Source organism: Schistocerca gregaria, chromosome 1 (assembly GCF_023897955.1).
Source record: "Schistocerca gregaria isolate iqSchGreg1 chromosome 1, iqSchGreg1.2, whole genome shotgun sequence".
Classification (NCBI taxonomy): Eukaryota; Metazoa; Arthropoda; class Insecta; order Orthoptera; family Acrididae; genus Schistocerca; species Schistocerca gregaria.
The window spans coordinates 831,065,450-831,087,958 of NC_064920.1; the positions used below are offsets into that span (position 1 = coordinate 831,065,450).

General features: G+C 37.6%; 1 protein-coding gene across 2 annotated transcripts in view; it reads left to right on the forward strand.

Moving 5' to 3' along the window:
- LOC126272020 (glutamate dehydrogenase, mitochondrial-like) overlaps nucleotides 1-13,614 on the forward strand; it is a 196,262-nt gene extending 182,648 nt beyond the window's left edge. For both annotated transcript variants that reach the window (XM_049974518.1, XM_049974528.1), the window contains 2 exons: nucleotides 13,009-13,145; nucleotides 13,318-13,614. In XM_049974518.1, coding sequence (XP_049830475.1) covers nucleotides 13,009-13,125 — 117 coding nt within the window. In that variant the 3' untranslated portion in view covers nucleotides 13,126-13,145; nucleotides 13,318-13,614. The remainder of the gene's footprint in view (nucleotides 1-13,008; nucleotides 13,146-13,317) is intronic.
- The last annotated feature ends 8,895 nt before the right edge of the window (nucleotides 13,615-22,509 follow it).

Below are 22,509 nucleotides of genomic sequence, written 5' to 3' on the forward strand. Positions count from 1 at the left end.
ATGAAGGTTGAGGCCAGGAGGGTTGTGGGAATGTAGGATATATTGCAGGGAGAGTTCCTACCTGCACAATTCAGGAAAGCTGGTGTTGGTGGGAGCGATGGCACAGCCTGTGAAGCAGTCACTGAAATGAAGAATGTCTTGCTGGGTAATGAGCCCAGCAGCAGGGTAGTCCAGTTGTTTCTTGGCTACAGATGTCAGTGGCCATTCATGTGGACAGACATCTTGGTTGTCATGCCCATGTAGAATGCAGCACATTTGTTGCAGCTTTGCTTGTAGGTCGCATGAGTGGTTTCACAGGTAGCCCTGCCTTTGATGAGATAGGTGATGTTTGTGACCGCAATGGAGTAAGTGTTGGTGGGTGAATGTTACGGTATGGGTCTTGAATTTAGGTCTGTTACAACGATATGAGCCATGAGGTAAGGGGTTGGGAGCAGGGATTGTTGTAGGGATGGACAAGGATATTGTGTAGTTCCCTATATGTCCACTTTCTCAGAGATTATGCGGGACTCAGCTATTCAGTACAGGATGTCAAATCAAACACCTTTTAGCCATCTAGTTCCCAAACATATTTTATTTGGCTACCAGATAGAGTAGTAAATGGCCAAAACTGTAGCCAAATAAAATAAGTTTGGAAACTAGATGGCAGAATACCATTTCGGTGGGGTAGGCGGTGGGTGGGGAGGATGTTCTGTAGGATATTTCCCATTTCAGGGCAAAATGAGAGGTAGTCAAAACTGTGGCAGAGATACTAATTCAGTTGCTCCAGTCCTAGCTGGTACTGAATACAACAAGGGTAATGCTCCTCTGTGGCCACACTGCGAGACTTGAGAGGTGGTAGGTGACTGGAAAGATAAGGCACAGAGGATTTGTTTTTGTACATGGTTGGGAGGGTAATTACGGCCTGTAAAGGCCTCAGTGAGACCTTCAGTATATTCTGAGAGGGACCACCTGTCCTGTAGATGCACTGCAGATGAGTGGCTCCAGAACTGGAATCCATCAGGTGTTGGGAAAGGGTAGTGTTCAATAGAGGTAAGGCCATGGGCATTAGGGATATCATTGTAAAGAGAGGTGGCATTAATAGTGACGAGCAGGGTGGCATGTAGTAAAGGAACAAGAACTGTGGAAGTCAGTGGAGGAAATGATTGATATCTTTTATACAGGAGGGTAGGTCGCTGGCAATATGTTGAAGGTGTTGGTCTATAAGAACAGAGATTCTCTCAGTGGGGGCACAGCACTTGTGTAATGGTCTTTGGACAACAAGAAAGACAGTGTGGTATTGGGGTAAAGACTCACACATTTCTTGCAGTTGACTCGCGTATTGTGTGCAGCCGTTCTCCTTCTCGGGTCAGACGGCTGTGTCGTTCTTCACAAAATAATCTTCTCTGAAGACTACAGCTGGTTAAGGGAATTTCAAAACAGACTTGTTTTCTACTCTTGAAGTGAATCTGTACTCCCAGGATACTTTTGTTCAACTCTGTTATATTTTCATCTCCACAATAAAACAACTTCACAAGATTCACACAAGCATTCAACTCTCGCGAGTCAACCCCATCTGGGACCATTATAAACTAACAGATACAATTATAATGTGTTTAGTTTAACAACCACTATAAAACCAGTTCTTGCTGCTTGCAAGTCCAACATCCGAAGGTCAAATATAAGTGTCTTTATTTCGGTACCTAATTCATTTGTTCACAACAATACAGTCATTACACTATCAAGAAATAGAGTGTGCTTGCTCTTTGTGCTGGGCATACAGCTTCTCAGGGATGCACTGCAAACATTTGTCCTTGCTGATCGACCATCACTACTGGATCCTGATACACGTCCATCCTGCACACCCACAAACCGGCGGCTAGGTAGACACATCTTCACTCCCTCACCCTTGTGCTTAAAATATTTGGTGTTCAAGACAGTAGAAAGCCAAAAGTCTCTAGAATTTATGCCGAAATTCTCGAGACACTACATATCCCTCCCCTTAGCTCAAACAAGCGATATTTTATACATATTAATTATGTACAATTACACAAAATAATTCTTTATCTTTTAACAATGTCTTTCTTTCTACTAATGACAATGCATATTTTACCATAATTATAATACATGACCCTTTCAGTCCATATTGGAGTTAGCTCTGTTTTCTGTTTCTATTGCAATTGTAAATGACAGGTGTACATAACTCTTGAATAATCTGCTGCTTCATTCTTACTTCCAGTACTACTTTTTCTAAGTATGTTGTTATTCATTACCTATTGTAATCTGGAGGAACTCTGGGTAGAATAAAAGTGTTCCTTTCTTGGATATTTGTAAACCCAAAACTTAATGAGGCTATTTAAGCATAGAATTCAAACTTACCAGACTCATCGTTTTAAACGTGTGACTTCTGTCACAATACTGCCCTTTTTCCCTTTAGGAACAGTACCTATACCTTACATGAGTTGCCCCTAGGAGTACCCTTTCTCCTTCTGTTTTGGTTGGTACGCCCCTGTTTTCCTATAGTCTTCCTATAGTACAGGTCAGTTCCCTTCTCGGTGCCACTGTCTGCACAGTATAGGTCAGCCTTTCATAGGTCTGCCTATCCACCCTTTCTCTCATCCACTAAATCTTGAGTGTGCCCTCCATATCCTTCTTGAGTAGGCCCCCTGGTTCATTGCCCTAGCATACATCTTTATGTATACTATACTTAAATACTCTCTGGTAAAATTACAAATCTACTTTACACTCATATTTCACTTTCTAATACTTCAGCTTGTAACCTAGAGTCCTCTTTCACTCCTCACTTTTACTGTATAAACAGATACGATGTCCACACGTAGCAGATGCTATGTCTACCTGTATTTACCAACTCCCAGTAGATGCTATGCTTTTTCTCAAAGGCACATGTAAATATATATTTGAGATCGACAAAATTAATGATGCAGAACTGTCACCAATAGGAACAATAATCATAATAGTTCTTACACATCAGTACTACTTAAATATGTGATGAGGAACCACCACGGCTAACAACAATGTATGCATATTTTTCTATGTGCGCATCCTTTCCCCCTACAACACTAGACAATTCTCACAACATTTCAATCTGTACTTTCCCTGTTTGCATCTTTGTGTTATGTTGTATGTATGGTTAAGTGTGTTTGTGTATCCTGATTCTTCGGCTGACTTATGTGAAATAAGTTGAAGGTTATAATAAACCATGGAAATTGAGAAGGACTTCAGCAATAGAAGCATATGCATATCGAAAGAGTGAAAGATAGATAGATACTTAATAGAGAAGTAAGAAAGGAAACAGTAGAGATGGTTGCTAAGATTGAGGAAGTGAAAGAAGATAGCCCCAAAGACAGGAAACCCTTCCCATCCCCGTTTCCCAGGATCTCTAGTTCGCTTGTCTCCTACAGAATGGACATTCTCGCCTTTACCTTTGAAGCCCCCGAAGAAAAATCTTAGCAACACCTATTGAATGACAAATGGTGAAGAATTAGTTACACTTGTCTGCGAGGATTGTCAGAAAGGTGAGGTGTGTGATTAGTGTTAGTCATGCTTGTACTTACACTACTCACCTCTTCCAAAAGTTATACAAACCCTCCCATTTACCTTATATCTCACAAAAAGTATAAAACATAAAAATAGAAAATTATACATTACGATAACATAGCTATTTAGTCATTCACTTTACACTATATATCATACACAAATAAAGTACTCGGTTCAGTTTATGAAGTATAGATATTACTTTGTTTGAATAGTGCCATGACTTTATACTTTTCACTCAAATAATATTTTATTATTTTCATTTCATGTCTAGAGATCACTGTCCATCTGTGATTCTCTTAAATAGGTCCTAATCTTGTAGCCATATCCGGTTACCTCATTACTAACATCATAGGATAGTTTAAGAATTCAAGAATAGATTACAGAATAGCATGAGAATTGAAGGGAATTTGGTGTGGGGAAACCGACAACAACTCAGGAGCCTGCGGTTGTCACTCCGCCCGTTAACACAGAACATTAACGTCTCTGGGGGCAGATGTGACTCCGCCCAGATCCCATGGATCTGACATTAACCTCACTCGATTGCATATGGACCAATACTTCTTGTTAAATTTTATATGAAAGTCTCCCCACAGTTAGTTAGTTACATGTTCCATTGATCAATAGCACGGAAAAACCATTATGATGTGGAATGTGTCAAATGCACACAGGAAACAATTTTTTTCTGTTTTTTTTTTTTTTTTTTTTTTTTTTTTTTTTTTTTCCATTATAGTGTTATAACTAAATATTTCTGTTATCTATCCCATTCCCTTAAATGGCACAAAATACATGTATTATATCTCCAGATTTATTTACTCATATTCAAAAATTGATCTATGGTATAGAAGGAGTTGCCAAGGAGGTATGATTTCAATTTGTTTTTGAAACTATTACTGCTGTCTGTCAGACATTTTATTTCATCTGGTAATTTATCAAAAGTTTTATACCCTTTTCTCTGCCAAAGATAGCTTGAGTAAAGTATAGTGTAGGTCTTTCTTTTTTCTGGTATTGTAATCATGAATGTCGCTGTTGATTTTAAACTGGTCCATGTTGTTGAGAAAAAATTTCATTACTGAGTAAATGTACTGTGAAGCAGTTGTAAGAATTCCTAACCTTTTAAACAGATGCCTACAAGATGTGTGACTATGAACCCCACACATTATTCTAACTACTTTCTTTTGAGCAGTGAATACATTTTGCCTAAGTGTTGAGTTGCCACAAAATATTATTCCATATGACATCAGAGAGTCGGGAGTATGCAAAGTATATTAGCTTACTAATTTCTGCATCCTCAAAATTGGCAGTTATTCTGATTGCAAAAGTTGCTGAACCTAGTCACTTTAGGAGATCAAAAACATGAATTTTCCAATTAAGATTCTCATCTGTATGTACACCAGAAAACTTAGTATGCTCTACCCTGGCTACTGACTTCTTTTGATGTATTATGTTTATTGAAGGAATTATAGTTTATGCAGCAGAAAAATGTATGTACTGTGTTTTTTCAAAGTTCAGAGGAAGCCCATTCGCAGAAAACCAATAATAACTTTTCCAAAGGTCTTATTTGTGTCATTTTCTATCAGACTTTCTTTTACTGGATTAATAATTATGCTTGTATCATCAGCAAATAGTGTCAGTTCAGCATCTTGTTTCACATAGGAAGGGACATCATTTGCATACGTCAAGAACAGGAGCAGACAGATGATTGAATCTTGTGGAACACCTAATGTAATTTCACCCCAGTTAGATGAAGTGGTAAACTCCTTTGAATCACTTGAAGCATATAGAGAGACTTTTTGATTCCTGTTCTGTAGATATGACTTAAACCACTCATATGCTGTTCCGTTTATACCACAGAATTGTAATTTTTCTAACATAATGTCATGGTTCACACAATCAAATGCTTTGGATAGGTCACAGAATACTCCTACTGGTGACATTTTACTATTTAAAGACTCTATTATGTGGACACTGAAATTGTATATTGCTGTCTCAATGGAAAAGCATTTCTGAGATCCGAACTGTGATTTACTAAGTATCCCTTTACTGTTGAGATGGCTAACCACTCTTGAGTACATTACTTTCTCAAAGATTTTTGAAAATGCTGTAAGCAAGGATACTGGCCCATAGTTATTGACATCTGTGGTTTCCCTGTTTTTGTAGAGAGGCCTAACAATGGCATATTTTAACCTGTCTCGAAAAATACCCTGAGTCAGTGATGCATTACATATGTGACTCAAAACATCAGCTGTAATTGCTCAACATTGTTTTAATAACTTGTTAGAGATGTCATATACTTCAGCAGAACATTTATTTTTCAAATATTTAATAATTTTCCTTATTTCACAAGAGGTTGTTATACGGAACTTAATCTGAGTAAAATATTTGAAAACTGACTCTTCCATGTTCTACCTGGCTTTTTCTTTTGGACTATTCTCACCAATTTTTTCTCCTACACTTAAGAAGAGATTGTTAAATATATTGGCTACCTGTGTAATGTTTTAAGATGGTTTCATTCTCTTTAACAGTAATACTGCCTACCTCAGTGGTTATTTTTCCTGTCTCCTTTCTAACAACACTCCATATTGATTTTATTTTATTGCTGGAGTTGTTAATTTCTTCTATAACATACATATTTCTTGATTTCCTTACAACTTTTCTCGGTATGTTACAATAATTTTTATAGTGTAAAACTACTTCTGGATCTTTACTAGTTCTTGCTGTCTCATACAGTTTTCTTTTTCTTTCTGAAGACACTTTAATATCTGTAGTAATTCAAGGTTTCTTTGAAAAGTTTTTGTGTTACAATTAGTAATTTTCTTTGGAACACATTGTTCAAAAAGAGATGTAAATTTATCAAGAAATATGCTGCATGTATCATTATAATTTAGCTCATTAGATACATCTTCCCAGTTTACCCTTCGCAAACTTTCTCTGAAGTGATCTATAGATACTGGGTCGAGCACCCTCACACTTTTATTTAATGATTTTCTGAAGTGTACACCCTGTTAGGTTTTGAAAGTTAATCAGTTGTGCATCATGGTCAGATAACTCATTTACCACAGGAAAAGCATGTGTTTGTTTTACATCTTCTTTCTGTACAAATACAGTATCTATTAGAGTACTACTGTCCTGAGCTATACGCGTAGGGAAATTGATCACTGATTCTAAGTTATATGTTGTTAACAACACTTCTAGTTCACTTTTCCTATCAGAATTGCTTACAAAGTTAACATTGAAATCACCACAGATTAATTTCTTCTTTTTGTGTGACAGACAGCATAATAGGGAGTCAAACTTTTTTATGAATAGCTCCCAATCTCCTAGTGGAGACCTGCTAATATCAACACAACATTATCTTACTGAAATTCACACGCACAAACCTCAAAGTGCTGATCAACACAAAATTTGCTTACTTCAACATTTATAGCCTTGTTTTATGTAAATGGCAACTCCTCCTTTATCCATACCACATCTACAAGTGTAAGATTCTAAATTGTACCCATTTATACTGACATTTTCCATCCTCACAGTGCTCAGACAGACAAAGTATATCAATCTCATTCTTATTTGTGACATCATCTAAACACATTATCAGCTCATCTACTTTATTTTTTATTCCCCTGATATTTTGGTGAAGTAAGTTGATACCACCCTTAGCTTTATCCCTATTTGCTGTGCATGAAGTTTCTTTTCTTCTATTTTCCTTGGTTGTTGTCTGTCTGGAATTTGGCTTTAAGCTAAAAAACCTGTCTGCCTGGTCCCAATAACCACAGGGATCACCCCTTGTGTGACTGTGCCCCCTTAAGTATCTGCTAATAGAGAAGCTAACTTATCTGTCCCCTTCCTATTAAGGTGCAGGCCATGTGTAGTGTAACCCCACCTACGAATAGCATCAACTGGAACAACGCTCATGTGAGACTTTCCAGGTGTCTGGAGCATCCTGTTCAGCTCAGTGTTAACATGCCTTACAGCAGTGTTTACCCAGGGCTGATCATGGCACTGAAATACCTCCACAAAACCCACATTCATGTGCCCAGTTTCTACTCCTATTTTATCCAGGTCACTTCAAATATTATATCTTGGACAAGAAACAATTACCATTTTACTAGGAAGCATGACATTTAGTAACGTTATTCTATGTTCTAATCTGTCCTGGACAGGTTTGAATTCTTTCTATGAATCATTTCTAACATTTCTATTATCATGAAGTTTGGAAAAGGCAACAGTCAAAATGTTTCCAGAGATTATACTCTCAGTAATTTCTCGATCTATACTTATTTCAAAAGGTTCTACCAGACTACTTACATTTAGCATGTCAAATTTGGCTAATTTTTCCCTGACATTCCATTCTCAATTACTTACTCATGAACCAACAGCTTGTGTAGTAACAGTTCATATAGTAACACCCCTGGAATTTTCCATTGAATAATCAATATTACATCCTTACGTCGATCAGTGTTCTCTTTCAAAATATTCATTTCCTGTCTTACAGAATTAAATATAACATTACATACATTTTCTAATTTTTCAGCTCAGGTTCTTTATTATTACTTTTGTCATCAAATTCTAGTTTCTTTGTAAAATTCGGAAATCACTAATACTGTCTATGGTCAGATTCAGTAAATAGCTGATTAACATGAGTATTAAAAGAACTAGTGAGTTCACTCTTTAAATGTAATTTCAGATTTTCTACCTTATTATTTAAAGATTCAAATTCAGTCTTCAATAAAACTATTTTTGTTGCTTGACTGTTAAAGGTTTCACTCTGATTACTTAAAGTTTCACTCTGAGCATCTAATTTTTCACTTAGAGTGGCTGAATCAGCCTTCTGGTCATCAAACTTAGCAATTGGGTCATGTAATCTAGCATTTAGTTTTTGTCTCAAAGTTGCCATTTGGGCATTTTGAGCTTTGATTAAATTCGCTACTTCAGACCTGTCATCCCCTTCTTTAGCAATTCTCATAGCCATGGCTGGTTCTGACATCTCTCCAACTTGTTATACTCTGTCCCTGCTTCTGTAGACTTTAGCTCTTGTGAGCATCTAATACTAATTTCAATTATAGCAATTACACAGTAAAAGTTCACCCCACAGTATTTTGTAACAAGTCTTACTAGAATAATAAAATTTTTGTTTCTGCTCACCCAGCATAGGATTCTTGCTGCATAGGTGAGTGAAAGTGTAATCAGTTCTGGTGGACAGCACTGGCACTGGCGGCATCAAATGTTGGTTTGAAAGTCATCAGTGGCGAGCAGAGGTGGAGTCAGCACTGTTGAGCAGCAGCTGGTGGCTGGTTACTGTGTCGGCGTCGGCCCAAGGTATGTGTGTGGGGACTGCTTACTCTCCACACCCAATCATCTTATTCGAAAAACTGAGGTCATCTCTCCAGTTTTCTTCGCTATTACTTTCTCAAGTCTTTTACAGTGCTGCACTTGCAACTTTCTTCGATTTGTTCGTTGCACTCAACGCGATATCTGGAAACAGTTCTCGTATGTTGTTAGGCTTGGTTGCTATGGCAATGCTTAATATCTTCTTTCCATTTCTGTCTTTAAATTCCCGTTTTCTTCGGGTCCTGTCACATAGGTCACTATGTTCTAATGGTCTTTGGATGACAAGAGAGACAGTGTGGTACTGGGATGCAAGACTCTCATATTTCTCACAGCTGACTCATGTATTGTGTGCGGTGATCTTCTTCTAAGGTCAGATGGCTGCATCGATCTTCACAAACTCTTCTTCTCTGAAGACTATAGTTGGTTATGGGAATTTCAAAATAGTCTTCTTTTCCATTCTTGAAATGACTGTACTCCCAGGATACTTTTTTTCAACTCTGTTATATTTTCATCTCCACAATAAAAAATTTTACGAGATTCACACAAGCGTTCTAATATTGTGAGTCAACCCCGTTTTGGACCACTAGAAACTAACAGATGCAATTATAATGTGTTTGGTTTAATAACCTCTATGAAACAAGTTCTTGCTTCTCACAAGTCCAACACCCAAAAGTCAAGTGTAAGTGTCTTTAGTTCAATACCTAATTCATTTGTTCACAACAATAGTCATTACACCATTAAGGAATAGAGCGTGCTTGCTCTTTGTACTGGACATGCAACTTCTCAGGCGCATGCTGAAAACACTTGTCTGCAACGATCGACCATCAGTATTGCTGTATTCTGATACACGTCCATCCTGCACATACAGAAACCAGCAGCAAGGTAGACAGATCTCCACTCTCTCACCCTCGTACTTAAAATATTGGGTGTTCAAGATGGTGGAAAGCTGAGTGTCTCTAGAATACACTGAAATTTTCATGGCACTGCAACCGGCCACAATGGGGTGTCTTGGGTTGTATAGTTTAAGAACTTTAGGAAGCATGCAAGATTTAGGAGTGCAAGGAATGGTAGGCACAACCCGTGGGGGTCACATCTGCACTGACGAGCAGTCTCTCTCTCAAAATATACCAAGGGTCTCACTGAGGTCTTTACGGATCATAATTACTCTCCCAACCTTGTACAGACAAAAATCTTCTATGCCGTATCTTTCCAGTTACTTACCACCACCCAAAGTCTCACCATCCAGCCACACCACCCAGCACTGGAGCAACTGAATTACATTTTTCACCAGCATTTTGACTACCTATCATCGTGCCCTGAAATGAGAAATGACTTACACAACTTCCCCTACCTGCGCAGTGGTGTTCTGCCACCCACCAAGTCTACACAGTATCCTCATCCATCCCTATGCAACCCCTGCTCCCAACCCCTTGCCTCATATCCCTTTAATAGACTTAGATCCAGTACCTGTCCCATGCATCCACCCATCACCACCTATTCCAGTCTGGTCACAAATATCAGCTATCCCACCAAAGGCAGAGCTATTTGTCAAACCAGTCATGTGATATACAAGCTGAGCTGCAACCACTGTGCCGCATTCTATATGGGAATGACAACCAGCATGTTGTCTGTCACTATGAATGGCCACCGACAAACTGCGACCCTGTTGCTGAGCGTGCCACCATGCATGACAGTCTTCATTTCAATGACTGCTTCACAGCCTGTGCCATTGGCAACCTTGACACCAACACTAGCTTTTCTTAATTGTGTAGGTAGTAACTCTACCTGCAATATACCCTACATTCCTGTAACCCTCCTGTCTTCAACCTTTGTTAGTAATTGTCTTAACCATCTAGCCCCTTCCCTATTCCCATTCCATCACTACACAGGCCACTATTCCACCAATGCACTCACTCTTTTCACTTCTCTCCTTTTCTGTCCCCCCTCCCCCCCTCCCCTCTCCGCCACCCATCGCCTAACCTCTTGACTGCATGTAGCTGCCCTATCCTCATTCCAACTCATCCCTGCATACAACCACTAGATGCACTTTATTGTCCTGCACCCCTACTCTACCATCCCTCATGCTCCCCATCCAAACCTCCTCCTACCCCCACCTGGTTGCCTCCACCACCATATGCTGCTGATTGTAGTCTGGCTTCAGCTTGCCAGAGGTTGTGGTCATGTGTGTGTGTGTGTGTGTGTGTGTGTGTGTGTGTGTGTGTGTGTGTGTGTTGTCTATTTTTGACATAGGCCTTGTTGACTGAAAGCTTATTTTGTGGCACTCTTTTTGTTGTGACTATTTGTGACTCAGCATCTCCACTATATGGTGAGTAGCAACTACCTTTTTCATAATATTATTACATTGGATTTTACATTGTTTAATTAAGAGATAAATGTCTCTGAAACACAGCTTTTCTTTACTGCTTAATTAGATGCACAAAGACTACCAATTTAAATAATCACAGGCAAAATTTGTTGCATTCAAATGTGAACAATACAAATACATCAGGATTTCTTATGCTGTGACGTTACATCTGCAGAAATTGAGGTGGCCATATTTCACAGCTTTGAATACAATTATTGATGAGGAGTAAACAGATTTGTTAAACTTCCTTCTCAGATATTTAGGTTGTGTTGCCCAGAAGCAGAAATATACCACAAAGAAAAACTATAAAACAGTTGTAGTTTGGAATTTTGCACCTGGTCTCTAAATATACAAAACTTTAGTAATGGTCCTTCTTGATAGAACTTTGAAGCAGATAGACTCCATTCCCTTCAACTAAAAAAGAAGCACAAATTTGAACTTAGGAAACAGGTGTGAATGGCAGACAATAACTACATCACCAATCACAAAACAAATGAATGGTTGCCTCAAAATTTACTAAGGCAGAACTGAATAAAAGTTACAAAATCTCTTCAAATGTTGGTTATTGACAACTCATACAGAAACCAGAGTCAAAGGAAGTGGTGGTTGAAAAGTAAATGGACAAGGCTGTAACCTATCCCCATGTTAATCAATCTGTACACTGAGCAAGTAGTGAAGGAAACCAAAGAGAAATTTAGAGAAAAAATGAAAGTTCAGGGAGAAGAAAGCAAAACATTTATGTCTGCTGATGACATTGTAAACATGTCAGTGACAACAAAAGCCTGGGAAATACATTTGATTAAAATGGACAATGTCGTGAAAGGAAGATATAAGATGAACATCAGCAAAAACAAAAGAATGGTAGTAGGATGTAGACATATTAAACTAGTTCATGCTGAGGGAATTAGATTAGGAAATGACACACTAAAAGTAGTAGATAAGTTGTGCTGTTTGGGCAGTAAAATAACTTATGATGGCTGAAGTAGAGAGGACATAAAGTGTACACTGGCAATTCTATTCTATTCTAATGGTAAGAAAACCATTTCTGTTGAAGAGAAGTTTATTAATAGTGAACATAAATTTAAATGTTAGGAAGTTTTTTCTGAAGGTATTTTTTGGGAACAGAGTTTTGTTCAGAAAGCAAATGTGGATGATAAGCAGCTCAGACAAGAAGAGACTAAAAAATTTTGATATGTAGTCCTACACAAGAATGCTCAAGGTTACATGGGTAGCTCATGTAACCAATGAGGAAGTACTGAATAGAACTGGTGAGAAAAGAGCATTGTGGCATAAATTGACCAGAAGAAGAGATTTATTGATAGGACACTTTCTGTGACATCATGAGATGATCAGTTTAGTGTTAAAGGGAAGAATGAAAGGAAAAAATTGTAGAGGGAGACCAAGAGGCAAATACAGTAATGTAAAAGTTGCTGTAATTACTTAAAGATGAAGAAGTTTGCACATGATTGAGCAGTGTGGAGAACTACATCTGGAATGAAGAGAGAGAGAAAGGGGGGGGGGGGGGAGGGAGACAGAGAGATAGTGCCTTACACTGAGAATAAATGTTTGTTCTGAATTTTGTTGTTCTTTAGTCTGCTGTTTTCCAAGCTTTTTTCTTTGTTCAAACTTTGACAACATTGATAGCATGTGTAACCTCCAGATGAAATATATTGAAATAAATTTACTAAAACTTAAAGGGAAAAAATGTAATAACAGTCCTGGAATCCAAAGAAACTTTTTGTTTGGGACTTAATTTCATATTTAATTTGTTTACTTTTCTTCAGGAAACACTTCGTACAGCAAGTGAACTACAGTTGTGCTTAGACCTGAGAACAGCAGCATACTGCAATGCTATTGAAAAGATATTCAGAACTTATGATAATGCTGGGTTGGCTATGTAAGCCCCTCAGCTACATGTCAGGTAAACGTTGTCATCTTTTATTAGACGTTTCTATTACAACGATAAACAATATTTGAAAATGTGTTGCAGTTTCATTTTTTTAGTCATAACAGTTATTTGGAACATAAATTTAAAATTAATAAGGATGTTCAGGCTTTCTGGATGTGTTGATATTCACTCTTTTACATTTCAGTTCCTGGGTGTCACAAGGTTAGTCAGCGACTCATAGACTTCACCGCTATACAATATATGGATGAGTAAATAAGAGTTGATGTCTACCGGGTCTTTTTTAAAAGGTTTAATATTGAATGAAGCCTTTTTTGCAAGACTTTTTTTGTATTTGACACACTTCAAATGATACAAATGTGATTGTTCAAATTACTGTAAGATTCGTGTAGCTATATGTATGTACAATATGTCACATTACTGGAATACAAAATTTGTAAAGTAAACCAAGGAAACACAAAGATTTTCATTTATTTTGAGGAAATGGAACTGTTCTATAAAATGAATTTGACACCAATTTTGCTAAATAAAATTAAGAATGAAAACAGAAAAATACAAATTGAAATAATTTAAACATAGATGTATTGGTTCATTCATTCACGCATTGTGTTACATAAATTCCATCTGGAAGCAAAGCCAGTCAAGGATGTAGAACAAGTCATGCTATGCTCAACAGGCATGGGCCACTGCAATCAGTCACTTTATCTCTGGAAAGTATACCAACAATCACTTGCAACTTATACTAATCTATTCACAGCAATAATCATGATGATTATTTCTAGATTCTAGACATGAGTTGGCATTCTTACATTGTTCTGCTGCTGTTTTTATCTACTCCTTCATACTAATCATTGATGTAACTTAATGAGTTCAGAGTACACAATCAACTATCTTTGTATCCTTGACAATATTAGCAATAATTTAGTGACAAACTTACTTCTGCTTTCCTACTTACATGTTACTAGTAATAATCCTAGTTAGTTAGTTAGTTAGTTAGTTATATTACTTGTTCCATGGATCATGAACACGATTCTTTCGTAATGATGTGGAACGTGTCAAAGTACACAAGATTCATTTATCCCAAATAATCATTGTTAGTCTTATATACGGTACAATTGTTAATGCTTACTGTGTTTCTTTGGCCTATATCTAAAAATTCATCTATGGAGTAGAAGGAGTTGTCATTCAGGAATTCCCTTAACTTACTTTTGAATGCCAATTGGTTGTCTGTCAAACTTTTGATATTGTTTGGCAATTGACCAAAAATCTTTGTGGCAGTATAATTCACCCCCTTTTGTGCCAATGTCAAGTTCAATGAACGGTAGTGAAGGTCACCCTGTCTCCTAGTATTGTAGCTGTGGACTGTGCTATTAATTCTGAAGTGATCTGGGTTACTAACAACAAATTTCATTAGGCTGTATATATATTGTGAAGCTACTGGCAATATCCCTAATTCTTTAAATAATTGTCTACAAGATGATCTTGGATGAGCCCCAGACATTATTCTGATAACACCTTTTTGTGCAATAAATACCTTCTTTCTTAGTGATGAATTGCCCCAAAAGATGATTCCGTAAGAAAGCAACGAATGAAAATATGCATGGTAAGCTAACTTACTGATGCGCTTGTCTCCAAAATTTGCAATGACACTAATAGCATAGGTAGCTGAGCTCAATCGTTTCAGTAGATTGTCAATGTGTGTCTTCCAGTTTAAATTCTGATCAATACAGACACCCAGAAATTTTGAACAATCTGCTTTAGCTAAAGATTTTCCCCCACACTCTATATTTACTTCCGGTGTTATGCCTTTCCCTGTACTGAACTGTATGTACAGTGTTTTTTCAAAGTTCAATGAAAGTCCGTTTGCGGAAAACCACCTAATAACTCTTTGAAAAACATTATTTGCATTTTCCTCAGCTGATTCTTGCTTTTTAGGCTTGATTACAATACTTGTGTCATCTGCAAAGAGAACCAAGTTTGCATCTTCATGAATATAATTATGCAAGTCATTAACATATATTAAAAACAATAAAGGCCCCAAGACAGAACCCTGTGGTACCCCATTCTTGATACATCCCCAGTCTGAATAATCTGCTGCCCTTTGTGTACTATGTGGGTTTACTGTTTCAACCTTCTGCATTCTACCAGTTAAATATGAAGTGAACCATCTGTGTACTGAACCATTCATTCCATAGTACTTCAGCTTATCTAAGAGGATTTCATGATCCACACAATCAAAAGCCTTAGAGAGATCACAGAAAATCCCAATTGGTGATGTTCTACTACCCAGAGCATTTAAAATTTGATCAGTGAAAGCGTGTATAGCACTATCTGTTGAAACACCTTTCTGAAAACTGAACTGATATTTTGTTAAAACGTTATTCCCACTAATGTGTAAAGTTACTCTTGAGTACATTACTTTTTCAAACACTTTTGAGAAGGATGTCAGAAGTGAAATAGGACGATAATTGTTGACGTCTGTCTTGTCACCTTTTTTATACAAGGGTTTAACTGTGGCATATTTCAATCTGTCAGGAAATATTCCCTGATTCAATGAGCTATTACATATGTGGCTAAGAACTCAACTTATCAGGTGTGGACAAGATTTTAGTATTCTATTGGAGATACCATCAGTTCCATGTGAGTTTTTATTCTTAAGTGAATTTATTATTTTCTTAATTTCAGACGGTGAGGTGGGTAGGATTTCAATTTCATTTGTTTGCACCGGGAATGCCTCTTTCATATAGAGTTCTGCCCTATCTGGTGAGCAGCTGGTGCCCATATTTTCCACTACGTTTATAAAATGATTATTAAAAATATTTTCAACCTGTGACTTTTCATTTATAAGCTTTTCATTGTGCTTAACAGTAATACTGTTGTCCTGTGACCTTGGTTGCCCTGTTTCCCTTTTAACTATATTCCATATTGTTTTAACTTTGTCATCAGAGGTGCTAATCTCAGACTTGATACACATACTTCTGGATTTTTTTTATAACTTTCCTTAATATATTACAATATTTCTTATAATGGTTGAGCTTTCCTTCATCTTGACTTATTCTAGTGTCTTGGTATAGTTCCCATTTCCGGCTACAAGAAATTTTAATCCCTTTAGTCAGCCATGGTTTTTTATCAAGTTTATTTGAATTATGATTCACTAATTTCTTAGGAAAACTGTTTTCAAATATACCCACAAGTTTATCATGGAATAAGTTAAATTTAACATTTGCATCAGGTTCCCGATAAACATCCTCCCAGTCTACCCTTTTCAAGCTTTCCTTAAATTGTTGAATTGTTATATGGTTAATTGGGCGTATTATTTTGTTTGCTTTTTTCACATTACTGTATGGAGCAAAGTCATGAATTGAAAGTAGCTGTGCATCGTGATCAGAAAGCCCGTTCTTAATAGGATAGGTGCTTACTTCTTTTAATTTATCTTGGTCTATGAAAATGTTATCAATCAGGGTGCTACTGTCTTGTACAATATGAGTAGGAAAATCAATGACTGATCTCAGATTGTAAGAGCAAAGTAATAGTTTAAGGTTGTTCTTCTTGCTTGAGTGTTTAAGAAAATCTACGTTAAAATCTCCACAAATGATAATGTGTTTTCCCTTTTGTGACAGATAACACAGCAAGAGATCTAGGTTTTTAAGAAACATTTGAAAATTTCCAAGTGGGGACCTATACACAGTCACAATTATGAATTTACCACTGTCCAATTTAAGCTCACAAGCGCATACTTCAATGTGCTGTTCTACACAGAATTTTGCGGTTTCTATGTTTTTAAAACATTTTGCGGTTTCTATGTTTTTAAAACTATGTTCCCCCTTAACATAAATGGCAGCTCCTCCTTTCTCCATATTGTCTCTAAAAAAATAAGTTACTAGTTTATACCCATTAATATTTACATTTTCCATTTGCGTAGTTATATGATGTTCAGACAGGCACAGTACATCAACTTCTGTTGTATTTTTAATATTCTCAAAACAAATTATTAGTTCGTCTATTTTGTTCCTTAATCCCCTGATATTTTGGTGAAATATATTAACACAACTGTTTCCTCTACCTTTATTCGAACCATTTAGTTTTTTACCTTTAAGAGCTGCCTGTCTGGACATCTTGTTCAACCTAAAAAAGGTGCCCCTATGCCCTTTCGGGTCACAGGGGTTTTGCCTTGAGTGTAGTGGCCCCCTTTAGATGACCTACAATTAAATCAGCTAATCTATCCTTCCGTAGACTATTTAGATGCAGGCCATGTTGAGTGTATCCCCATCTCCCAATGCTACCAACAGGCACTGTATAAATGTGTGTTTTTGCACCGTCCAGCAGCTGCTCGCTCAACTCTCTGTTAACTCGCCACACAGAAGGGTTAACCGAGGGCTGATCGTAACGCTGCAATACCTCAACAAAACCCACATTCGTACATCCTGTTGCAGCTCCTATGTTATCCAGGTCACTCTTAATATCATAATTCCTATCCTTAGCCAGGCTGTTTCCTGCCCCACCTATTACTATCACCTCATCATTCTTGTCAAAGTCCCTACAGAGTGGTCCTATGTCTTCTATCACCTGGCTAAGCCTAGCACTTGGCTTAAACAAACTCGTGACCTGGTAATCTGCTCCTAATTTCTCCTGCACTAGTTGGCCTACACCCCTCCCATGACTGCTACCTAGCAGCAAGACTTTTCTTTTCCTATTACTAGATTTTCCCGACCTAATGCTGTTACCATTTTAGTAGTCTGCTGCACCCTACTTTCAACTACTCCTGTTTTTAGCTCCTCCCTTCCTACTTCAGGTAACAAGGAGAATTTATTCATAGCTGGAACTTTGACAACATCTACATGGCTGGTCCCTTTTCGCGATTTCCTTGTTATCAATTCCCATTTCCCGCAGTCTTTTTCCCCCTTTAACTTAGCTAATTCAGTTTTTTCGCCGAATCTAGTTCAGCCTGAAGGGCACACATCTTTTCCTCCTGTTGTACGAATCTTTTTTCTATACTACAGAACCTACAGTTCCATGGGAGAGCCAAAAGCATAATCTCGTCAAATTTCCCGCTACATGAGCCCCAATGAATAACACCCCCACATCCCCCACATACCACACCCGATTCTATCTTCCTACGGCAGCTTCCACATTTAGTACTCATGGCAATGTACAGTAATAAAATTTAAACAATGATCTCTTAATACAACAAACTATATTCTTAAATCAGTAAGATAATGAACCTACAATGGATGTAATCTAACGAGCTAGGTGAATTTAAACAATCGTTACCTGAAAGTATACAAACACCAAATGGAAAGTCTATGAACAAATAAGTTTGAATAATCTACAATCCAACGATAAAAAGTCTTTAATTATTGACCAAAGAAGTATTTAAGATTATAGGCGCAAAGTTAAGTAATAATAAGAGGTCTACACACGCACGAAATTTACGCCTACAAATGTAAACAAACACTGACGAAAACCGGCCGTTTAGTAAAACCTTCTTTACGAGTAAAATACGCTAATATTCGCGAAACCTTCAATACACAGTCTAACACAGACGTTAATTTAACTATCTAAACTATAATGTACACTAAGTTTAATATTATTCTATTACTGAACACTTAACTTTTGCCAGAGCTCCGAAAGCGCGCGCACCGCTTGCTGCAGGGCTGTGCTGGTGTAAGATGTCGCCAGCACACTCTACAGACTTGCACATGTAGCTTATGAATAAGCAGGAGAAGAAATATCAGTTGGCACTATCTGACTGTAAGTTATTTGATTGTGAGTTTTTTTGGTAATATAGATTATGTTCTGTACACTAAATTTCCTCATACAATAGAATCATTCAGGTAGCATAATGTCACATAAATTTTTTCTATATGAGGTGTTTTACAAATAGAAGATCAATCACCTATATTGTGCCACGCAGACATTGCAGAGTTGGAAAGTGCTATTGATGCTCAGTTTTTACAGAATGGATTGGCAGTCAGGAACTCACATAGTTGACCAATAAACAGATTGTAAAGGTACTCAGTGTTTTTTTTGTAATTAGAATGTCAGTAGTGTTTGCTGCAGGATTATAGTGTGAGTCATTAGTGAGACGTTGTATTTTGAAAAGTTTCCGCATCGACACTTGTGCAATACCTGTGGTAGCACACACAACAAGGTAACACAAGTGCATACCACAGTTATGTGGATTTTGACCAGTAAGACACTTAACTATCACAGATTGTGTTCAAAATGACCATCAGCAGAGGCAGTACATGCTTCCAGATTGGTATTGAACAACTGTTGCACATGTGCTAGCATTTCAGTGGGGATGTCCAATGAGTCTGCAGTAATTAGTTATTGCACATCATCAGGTGTAATTGTTATGCCCTTTTAGACACTGTCTTTCAGCTTTCCTGACAGAAAAAAATTATACAAGTAACAAATCTGGGGAATGAGTCAGGCAAGGTACAGATCCTCTGCATCCAATTCAACGATCTGGAAACAATTCATGAAGAAATACTATAGTACTTAATGCACAGCCATCATATTGGTGCCAAAGGCTCCTACTAGGCTGCAGAACAACTACTACTAGCATCCATGAGAGATGGTCTGTTAGGAGGCTGCGATACTTGTCGCATTCGGTGTTCTGTCTATGAAAAATGGACCTATGAGCTGATGGTTAACTATCTCAAACCATACATTTACATTCCATGGATGCTGCGTTCCACCTGATGAAGCCAATAGGAATTGTCAACAGAACAGTAGTGTATATTTTGGCAGTTTAACTGGCCATGATTGGTAAATATAGCTTCATGACTAAACAAGATATGCATAGTTCAAAATTATCCTTTCTTAATGTCCACGTGCTAGAGGTTAACATGATTTTCACAATCATTTCCATGCAGCGCTTGATGGAGAGAGAAATGATGTTGATGGAAAATGCATAAGACACTTGCCTGATTGATGCCACTTCCTTATGCAAATGCATAGGAGCTAATGTGCAGATCAACTGCAACAGTTGCAAGGGCATTCATTTTCCCCTTTTCTGTCATCACTTGTTTTCTTCTGCTACATTGTGTAGGTCTTTACTACTTTCACATAACTGGCTGTAGAGGTTGATAAACAATTGCTGAGATAATTGATGTCTATTGGGATATCTTGCCACATACACCATACCAGAATTCTTCCTGCAATATCCATAAAACATGAGCATGTTGGCTTTATCTGCATTGGCAAACCCCATTCTCCACTCATGACATACTGCTTAGACTGTCACACACTAACCGACTAGCAAGTTGCAACACACTCAGGAAACAAACACTGCACTGTAAGCAAACATAACAATTCAGGTTGAATGGCAAGGCCAAGTGTCCATGCAGAAATTTGTCAGAATATGATATCTTGTGAACAACTTGCACTAGAATCCTACAACAAACACCAATGAAATTCTAATTTACGCTACTTTTAATTTTCTAATGTAAATAGATGTCGTTCCATTTGAAAAACTGTGTGTTTGCAGAAAAATGGTTTTTAAATATTATTGCAATGATTTATTGGCGGACATTGTGAGCACTTGACTACCAATCCATTCTATGATAACTGCACATCGATAGCACTTTCTGTTTTTGCAACATTTGTGCTGCAAGTCACAAACATATGGCTCACAATTTTAGACAAACAGTTGGTAACAGGTAGGTTTTTTAAAGTAAAATACAGGACGTAGGTACATTTGAACATTTTATTTCAGTTGTTCCAATGTGATACATGTACCTTTGTGAACTTATTGTTTCTGAGAATGCATGCTGTAACAGCGTGATTACCTCTAAGTACCACATTAATGCAATAAATGCTCAAAATGATTTCCATCAACATCAATGCATTTGGAAACACGTGTAACAACATTCCTCTCAACAGTGAGTAGTTTACCTTCTGTAATGTTCGCACATGCATTGACAATGCGCTGTCGCATGTCATCAGGTGTTGTCGGTGGATCACGGTAGCAAATATCTTTCAACTTTCCTCCCAGAAAGATATCTGGGGACGTCAGAACCAGTGAACGCGCTTCGACGATCAATCCACCTGTCATTAAATATGCTATTCAATACCATTTCAACTGCACGCAAGCTATGTGCCGGACATCCATCGTGTTGGAAGTACATCGCCATTCTGTCTTGCAATGAAACATCTTGTAGTAACATCGGTAGAACATTACGTACAGAGTCAGCATACAATGCACCATTTTGATTGCCATCGATAAAATGGGGGCCAATTATCCTTCCTCCCATAATGCCGCACCATACATTAACCTACCAAGGTTGCTGATGTTCCACCTGTTGCAACCAATGTGGATTTTCCGTTGTCCAATAGTGCATATTATACCGGTTTACGTTACTGCTGTTGGTGAATGACGCTTCGTCGCTAAATAGAACGCGTGCAAAAAATCTATCATTGTCTCGTAATTTCTCTTGTGCCCAGTGGCAGAACTGTACACGATGTTCAAAGTCATCGCCATGCATTCCTGGTGCATAGAAATCTGATATGGGTGCAATCAATGTTGATGCATTCTCAACACCAACGTTTTTGAGATTCCCAATTCTCATGCAATTTGTCTGCTACTGATGTGTGAATTAGCTGCTACAGCAGCTAAAACACCTACTTGGGCATCATCATTTGTTGCAGGTTGTGGTTGACATTTCACATGTGGTGGCTGAACACTTGCTGTTTCCTTAAATAACATAACTCCAGACACTTGGATGATGTCATCCAGGATACCAAGCAGCATCCATAGCACATGTCCGCTGGGCAATTTGATCACGATAGCCATACATCAACACGATATTGACCTTTTCTGCAATTGGTAAACAGTCCATTTTAACACGCATAATGTATCATGAAGGAAATACCATCTGCACTGGTGGAATGTTACGTGTTACTACATACGAATACGTTTGTGACTATTACAGCGTCATATATCACAAAGAGAAAAAAGTCTCGTTTGATGCTCATTTTGTCAATGGACCACCTTGTATATTCTTTGTACAACTAACTGAATTTGAGACTTAAGCTTATTTATTGCTACAAATAATATATTGAGTTTAGTTACCAGAATTTGTTGGTATGCCTTAAAACTGAATTTATTCATATCTAATATCAGAGGTGGTTAAGTCTGTTTGACTGCAGTAAAAGACAGAAAGGTAGAATAAAGGCAATAGCTAATATTTGCATCAGGCACAGGACATACAGGTGGTGGCAAAAACTGTTTAAACAGTTGTATAGCAAAATGAGACGATGAGAGAGAGAGAGAGAGAGAGAGAGAGAGAGAGAGCAATGAGGCCAAATATAGTGATAGATAAGTGTACATTATTATAAAGGACATAGGTTCAATGAAGGCAGCACAAATGGA